At 27.9% G+C, this 7,644-nt stretch overlaps 3 protein-coding genes across 3 annotated transcripts in view; 1 reads left to right on the forward strand and 2 right to left on the reverse strand.

Annotated features, from left to right (window-relative positions):
• LOC124543575 (RNA/RNP complex-1-interacting phosphatase homolog) overlaps window positions 1-1,896 on the reverse strand; it is a 38,938-nt gene extending 37,042 nt beyond the window's left edge. Inside the window, exons 1-2 of the mRNA XM_047121813.1 lie at window positions 1,698-1,896; window positions 1,550-1,625 (exon numbers count right to left, since the gene is read on the reverse strand). Coding sequence (XP_046977769.1) covers window positions 1,550-1,625; window positions 1,698-1,720 — 99 coding nt within the window. The 5' untranslated portion in view covers window positions 1,721-1,896. The remainder of the gene's footprint in view (window positions 1-1,549; window positions 1,626-1,697) is intronic.
• A 1,851-nt stretch (window positions 1,897-3,747) lies between these two features.
• LOC124543760 (protein DPCD) lies at window positions 3,748-5,449 on the forward strand. Its single transcript, XM_047122058.1, has 3 exons — window positions 3,748-4,119; window positions 4,546-4,782; window positions 5,278-5,449. Exons 1-3 carry the CDS (start codon window positions 3,748-3,750, stop codon window positions 5,380-5,382), a joined length of 714 nt encoding a protein of 237 aa, XP_046978014.1. The 3' UTR covers window positions 5,383-5,449.
• LOC124543761 (nucleolar protein 16) lies at window positions 5,433-6,738 on the reverse strand. Its single transcript, XM_047122059.1, has 3 exons — window positions 6,536-6,738; window positions 6,203-6,463; window positions 5,433-5,748 (listed from the first exon to the last, which is right to left on the reverse strand). Exons 1-3 carry the CDS (start codon window positions 6,631-6,633, stop codon window positions 5,493-5,495), a joined length of 615 nt encoding a protein of 204 aa, XP_046978015.1. The 5' UTR covers window positions 6,634-6,738; the 3' UTR covers window positions 5,433-5,492.
• Between the last annotated feature and the right edge of the window lie 906 nt (window positions 6,739-7,644).

Genomic DNA, 7,644 nt, shown 5'->3' on the forward strand with positions numbered 1-7,644 from the left:
ACCGAATATTTGCAACAAGTAAATTGACCTAATTTGAGCTCGCTATTTCTAAAATTAAATATATGTAAAAAAATAAAATTGACAAAAACAAGAAAGGCTCGCTGAATTTCTTTCGCCAGTTTTTTTTTCAGATCAGGGTATTTTACTTTTGTTTAATTAAACTATCGACAAGATAGTGTAGTGCTTCTTATATTGAATAAAATAATTTAAGGTTGAGTTACCTGGTTAAACTATGAATAATAATATTAGACTGAGTAATGTTATAATTTCTTGAAATGCTTCGAAAATTTAAATAACCACGAAAATTCCAAACATAAAATCCAATATAACAATTACAACGCCATCTGTTGAAATACATGTTTATTGTTTCCTTATTTAATCAGAGACCAAATAATACCAGAATATTCCTGTAGATGGCACTGACAAGAAAGTGGAAAAACTTATTACCAGTACCTAACGTAGACTAGATGGCGCTTATTACGTATTTTAAATCATTAAAAAATTTAAAATAATTCAAACTAGGTTTACCATCATAATGATTGCACAATCATTTGAAAGCAGCAAGCCAGAACTCGGTTTTGGATGAATTTATTATAAGTTTTGTAACTTCTGAAGCATTTGACTAAAATATAAATAGATTTATAGTTGGTTTATTAAACTTCTACATTTCCAGTCTCGGTAGTAGTTTTATTGTAAGAATCAAATAAGTTGATTGACAATCCTTTAAGATATCAACAACACCTTTATGTAAAAATATAAAGTTAAAAAATGCTAATAAAAGTCCAAAAGCTGGACAAGGATTTCTGGAGTGCTTGCATGCAGGTTGATGAACATGAATGAAAGTAACTCCAGAATCATACAAGTCCTCTTACACAGGTTATCTTTCACACATTATAGAATAGTATTAACTTATGAACTTAAATGATGCACAAAACTAATAATTTCAAATTATAAAACCATATCAATGTTTCATGAACTTTTCATTAGAACAAAAACATTTTAATTGTACTTTATTTACAGAATATATTTTTCACAATAAATAATGTTTGATTGTCACAATACTCCCGTTAAGTTTGATTTTGATTTCTCCTCCAAATTTTAATAAGCAATAAGTTTTATTATTTGTAAAATAAAAAACTTAACTCGACAGTTCTTCAAGCTTTACCTTATAAATTTTAATTACTTTATATTTACCAGTAGTCTAACCCGCGCTTAAATTATTCTATTGTCGAACATCAAAAATAGATTAATACTAAGTTCATTTCAAATAAAATAATGAATTATTTGTTTCTAATATATTTATAATAATTATAATTATATGTAGTCATAATTCCATGTTGTATATAAAATTTACTAATAAAAATTAATCTCTTTGACTACATAATATTGTGAATGTATAATATCAATATACCATATTCTACCGAATGCCAATTATTTTATGAACTATACATGAATTATGAAAATATAAACAGTGAGACTTGACAAAGTTTATGATTTTTTATTTAATAGTCTATTAGTTTGATTCTTAGTTATAAACACTTTCACATACCTTATGTAATGGTACTTTAAAGCATATAATCCTTGTTCCATCAATGACTTTACCAAGGGCTTTGTATGGTATCCATCTAAAAAGAAAATAATAATATAATAAAACAAACATGTCACTATTTATATTCTGATTTACAATATGGACGTACCTGTCAGGGATTGATCCCACCATTTTTTCGTGAAATGAACACGATATTTATAATGAATTATTGTGTATGTATTAAGATTTCTTATTCTTGATTTAAATGTTTAAACTTTAAAATTTTAAATCCACCAACACAAATATATAACCTCCATATTAATGTCAACTGTCAATTCAATTCTTGATTTGGACTTTGGTGTACCAACAATGCACAGATTATTTCGACAATGTCACGAAGGATGGAGATTCAAAAACGAAGAAGAGAAAAAAGTATTAAAGGAGGGGATACTGTAAGGTTTGTAATTGATATCATTTTGTTTTTTAACAATAATTACGAATTAAAGTAACGTGAAACAGAACGTATTTCAAAACAATAACATAGCGTTTAGTGACGTCACTCCTGTAATGACTACTTATTTGAGGTTACAGTTGTAAAAAATTGAACATTGAAACGAAAATTAACTGCGTTTTTCGAATTAAAATGGAAGTTAGGTTTGTCAAAGCAGACTTCAGATTCCTCTTTTAAATTTTAAAGCACTTTTATCTCAGTTTTATGTCAAAAGGTCCTGACAAAAAACATTTATTTGAAAATTTTATTGAAGTAGATGATCTAATTGGCACGAAACATACGTCAATCAAGCTTACTTGCATAGTATCGAAAGTCCGTTTTAATTTTTACAAAAATGTATCATATAGGTCGATAAAAATGCATAAATATGAAAGCCAGCGGAGACAAGTACGATCAGAGGGGCAGTTACGGACAGCAGTGATGTTATACCACATAAAGTTCCGTTTAAGTTCCGTTGCCGTCGCACTAAAATTTAAATTGACATTTTGAAACCGCATTCTTTGCAGTAAATAGGCTATTTGACAATGCAAAAAATAAATTCTGAATTATTGTAATTAATGTATATTATGAGTTTAAAGATGGTTATTTACTAACGAAAGTTGAAAATAATACTTAATTTATTCAAAAATCCATAAATAAAAATGCAAATTTTCAAACGTTTGCCACGTGACACAAAACGCTCCTGATTGGCCGGGCTTATGATGAAGTCACTTTCTTGTAAACTTCGCTTTTCTAGAAAATTTCTACTATATGTACCACAGATTAAAATAAGCAAAGTGTCGTCAGCGACCCCACTACAGCGCCATATTGTCCAAGTAGCGTTTTTGCGCGCAATTTAAATATGGAATTTTTAATATGATATTTTTCGGCAAATATGTACTAGAAATAAAAAACACAACTTTTACAGTGTTCCTTAACTTCTACTAAATAATATAAAATGGATTTTAAAAACCAGTCAAATAGCCTATTACAGTGTTTTAGATTTTTAAAACAGTTGTGGTCTATCCTATATGGAGTTCTTTAAAATAAACACAAAAATAAAAATATCGCAATTTTAGTATTAATTACATATAATTACAAATAAAAGCATTTTTCAATTTATATATATATTCTTGCTTATTGCTATATATACCTAGTAGAAATAGTTTTGACTTTGGGTACTTTTTTGGATTATTTTTGTTATAAATTTTTTGGGAGACAAATAAAGGAATCAATACGGAAAATAATTACCACAATATTTTATATGACTTTTTATCCATTTGATAAAAAAATACTTAATGTATTTAATTCTAATATGTACATTGAAATCGTTGATGTTTTCAATCCAATTATATTATTTTTGAACACAAAATACAAATGCCAATGTTATTGTTACGTCAAAATGACGTTGGTGTTCGATTTTTAAAACAACATAACATTAATGATTTTAATAAAGTTATCAGATAGATCATATTTTTATTAAGGTGAAATTTTAAAATTGGAATTTTTGGATATAGTCTATTGGCTGGTCAGTGAAATTTCCAGACAAAACTTTTGACTTAAAAATATTAAATTATCTAATTTTTCTTAGTTTTTTCCACCGAAATGGTTTACCGTAAATATTAAAAAAAAGATTTAATCATATTTTTTTAATGAACAAATATTGTAAATTATGTATACATACCTACATTGAAATTAATATTTTGTTATACGTTGCTATAGAAACAGTATGAAAAGAAAATTTAATTTAGTTGAAAAAATCGATTCCAGTGGACAAAGCAATAATAAGTTTGAGTATTGTTGCTCGGAGACTGACAATAAATACAAAATGTTTAAAAATACTATCTGGTATAATTTATTACTGAATGCAGAGAAAACTTGTTTAAAGGATGAACAAATTAAAAAGATACATTACAAATTTGATGATGGGAAGGAAATGGTTGAAGAATACAATGTTGACACAAAAGTTTTACTTAGGAGAGCTTGGAAAATGAAGGGAAAACTGGGAGGAGAGGGTAAATGGTCTGTTGAATTAGGTGACCCTATTCCTGAAACAACACCCAATGCTGACTCTATTGCTATAATTGAAAGTAAAGATCAAGTAAGTAATTACCAAATATGAATTTCAATTTATGTAATGTTATTATAATATTATTAAAATGATCAAATTTGATTTTGTTAGTTGTAGGCGATCGCTTCAGCAAATGATCTAACTGTACTGTGTTTTCATGTGTAGAAAGCTGCATGTTATATATCATATCTTTTTCTTGATAGTTTATATATATATTACATTTAATGTCAGTATGAAACTGTACAATGTCAGAAAACAGGATTGACGTACTATTTCTATATACATTTAATACAATTTGTTAATTTAAGATGTGTTGCTTTTTTAAGGTAATTATTATCATTGTTGATGTTGAAAATGTTATGAGGGAAACAATGGGACCAAAGCTTGGCTTTGTCACTAATAAATTCCAAAATGAAAAAGAAAAAAAAACTAAAACTAATTTCTATTTGCTTTTAGCCTGTTGTGCTAAAACGGAATACAAGGGTTAATATAGAATGGAGGATAAGAAATCTACCTTATCCCATAGAAACATATTCTATAAAAGCACAAAATGATGATAAGTCAATTATTATTAGTACTTCCAATAAAAAGTACTACAAAAAGCTGGAGGTGATTGAATTAGTGAGATTAGGTTTGCCAATAGAGCAAACGAATATTGATGCTACTCACAAATACAATACACTGATAATTACAGTAAGTAAACATTTTTATTTAAAAATACTGCATAATTTTAGTATAAAATTTGTTTTTGGAACAATAATAATACTAAATAATATTTAATTTGTTTCTTTTTTTCTGAATGATATAAAGGTATAGTACATATTTACTTTTTATATAAATTAATTTATTTTATCAGTAAGAGACTTTCAGAAAGTGTAGTCAGTCTGCAGTTTACGGTGTATCATGGCTGATTCTTCTTTTATTAGGCAATTAGTAGATAGTGGTCCATACATAATAATTATTAATTTGTTAGTGATCTTAACAATTAATTGTAACTGCAAAGACCTATAAGTACCAATTTTGGGGTTTAGTAATTTTTCTTATTTGTGTAACAATATTTTTTATAAAATTCTTCTATATTGCAAAACCTGATATTAAATTAATATTAATAAATAAAAGTAATATGTAATCAAATGGTACTTTAAATTACTTACTTTAAAATAAATTTTAGTAATTATTTTGTTGCAGTATAAGAAGCCACGGGAATTGCTGGATATGGATAGAGAGTGGTTTGAAGAGTTGAACAAAATCAAACCCATTAAAGATATACCAAATGAATGTAAAACACAATAGACTTAAACATAAGAATTTTATGAAGTTTACATATATAAGTTAAATAAAAGTTCATTTTTATAACAGATTTATTATTTTAGTTTAGTTTACTTATAACAATATTGAGTCTCTTAATCACTATCATCCATCACTAAAGCTTTAGCTTGTTCCTTTAATGCTTCTTCACTTTCTTCTTTGTCCAATAATCCTCTAGATTTCAGATACTCTCCATATTGTTTAGGTATGCCCATAAATGTTTTTATCTTAGATCGTATTTGTTTCCATGTTTCTTGATAATAATTCTTTTTGTCTCTTGCCATTGCTTTGTAATCATGTCCATATTTATCCAATAAATATGTTATATATTCAACTTGCCCTTTAGGTAGCCTAGAAATGAAATATAATATAATTATCGGTCTGACTACATGCAAAGTATTGATCAGTTTTTTATACAGAAAAGACTTTCATAAATATACATAATAGATATTTAGAGAGTATCTATTTTACCATTTTGAAACACCTGTACGCTAGCTACAATAGCTAAGTAATTGTTACAGTGCCTATAGACTTTTATGTCGCAGAAAGTTTTTAATAAGTATGTAAATTGCAATAAACTTTGAATAGCAGTGTCATTCATTTACATACTTAATACTACATAAGTTTTGTAATGGCTTAAAAACTTTTAGAATATTCGTTGGAGTTAAAGATATACATATGTATAAAAATGAGTAAGCAAAACATTATGTTACACCTAAGTACTCAGAATACTTTGATTTTTTTGTAAATGAAATAAAGCCTAAAATGATATGAACATATAAAATATATATCAATAATGACTTACAAAAATTTTCGTTCTCTAGGGGCTTTTGCTACTTTTTCTAATGTTTCTGCTACTCGTATTTTGGGGGGAACTCGTTTAACCGTCTCTTCCTCTTCTTCGGTATCAGATTCACCATTCTTTACTATTTGTTTGGCTATACGTAGTTGTTCTTGTTTAAAGTTAGGTATTTTAATTGCTTTATTTGGATCATTGGCAAGTCCCATTTCACGAAGGTTACGATATGAAGATTTTTTGTGATTCCATGCTTCTTTAATTACTTGACTGAAAAAAAAATTATGTATCAAACCTTTTAAATATGGGAATTTGAATTATTTGATACGTCGGAAATAATACCATTTTACATCGCCTGTACTTTTTTGTTTTAGGTGCATTCTCTTTCTATTAAGTTTATGTAAATATTTTTTCTTTCGATGCTGCTTTTTAATTTTCATTTTAACTGTTGTATTATATATTTATAATTAAAAAACAAACACTCGCAATGCTTTGTTATACGTCAAAATTAAGGTTAACTAACAAGACAAGTGACAGATGATAAAATATATCAAGACAAAAGTCCACGTGCTCTTGACATTTAAAAAAATAACAATACATAGAAAAATGACAATTCATCTCATCGTGTGCAGCCACCCAGGTGTTGTTCAAATATTTCATAAAAAATAAAAATAAAGTGACCCGTAGTACGGTTAATACTTTACTTTATGGGATGAATATAAATTATACTTTTATATTACAGTAGGTCAGTAGATAAAGCTTGTTTCGCACTTCTAAATTCTAAGCAGCATTCGGTTCAGTTGTAAGGAATATAGATGTGCATTTCAAACTTGTCATTTCGCTACCTTCAAGATTTAGATCCGATACTTCACATTTAAAAACAATTATATTTTGCCTGATGCATGATTAGATAAAAAAAATACTCCCATCTTTAAGTAAAATTTTCGAAAAAAATATTTTAAATCAACTTCTTATCCATTTTGGTACAAATACAATTTTTCATAGTGAGCAATTTGGTTTTACAAGAGGTCGATCAACAACTGATGCGGGAATTGCGCTTCTTAATCATATTTACGATGCTTGGGAGAAATCACAGAATGCTATTGGAGTATTCTGTATTTATTTCAAGCATTTTTCACGGGGAAAAGTGTGAGGAATTATTTAGGTTATTTTAGGCTGTTGAATTTCACTTTTCAGTAGATATCGCCTCAGAATTCCGAATTTTCCCGTACCCGTTACCCTATACCCATAAGCTCGAATTTTAAGGCAGGCACAACATACTGACACCGGCCGCGGTGGTTTTTTCGAATCAATAGTACTTGGAAACTCTTCAAAAGAATCCTACTTGTTCGTAAAGAGCCGGAAACGCACTTGTAAGCTTTTAAGATTTTGTATTGACGTCCATGTCCACTTCCATTAGGTGAGCATACAGTCTATTTGCCACCTATGCC

The sequence above is a fragment of the Vanessa cardui genome, chromosome 3, assembly GCF_905220365.1.
Source record: "Vanessa cardui chromosome 3, ilVanCard2.1, whole genome shotgun sequence".
NCBI lineage: Eukaryota > Metazoa > Arthropoda > Insecta > Lepidoptera > Nymphalidae > Vanessa > Vanessa cardui.

Bases quoted from the DNA above. Each gene is read 5' to 3' on its own strand.
- LOC124543760 (XM_047122058.1), top strand. From the start codon at position 3,748: ATGAAAAGAAAATTTAATTTAGTTGAAAAAATCGATTCCAGTGGACAA. The intron at 4,120-4,545 runs GTAAGTAATTAC...ATTTGCTTTTAG, and splicing joins TAATTGAAAGTAAAGATCAA to CCTGTTGTGCTAAAACGGAA. The intron at 4,783-5,277 runs GTAAGTAAACAT...ATTTTGTTGCAG, and splicing joins ACAATACACTGATAATTACA to TATAAGAAGCCACGGGAATT.
- LOC124543761 (XM_047122059.1), bottom strand. From the start codon at position 6,633: ATGAAAATTAAAAAGCAGCATCGAAAGAAAAAATATTTACATAAACTT. The intron at 6,464-6,535 runs GTATTATTTCCG...TTTTTTTTTCAG, and splicing joins AGTACAGGCGATGTAAAATG to TCAAGTAATTAAAGAAGCAT. The intron at 5,749-6,202 runs GTAAGTCATTAT...TTTCATTTCTAG, and splicing joins CCTAGAGAACGAAAATTTTT to GCTACCTAAAGGGCAAGTTG.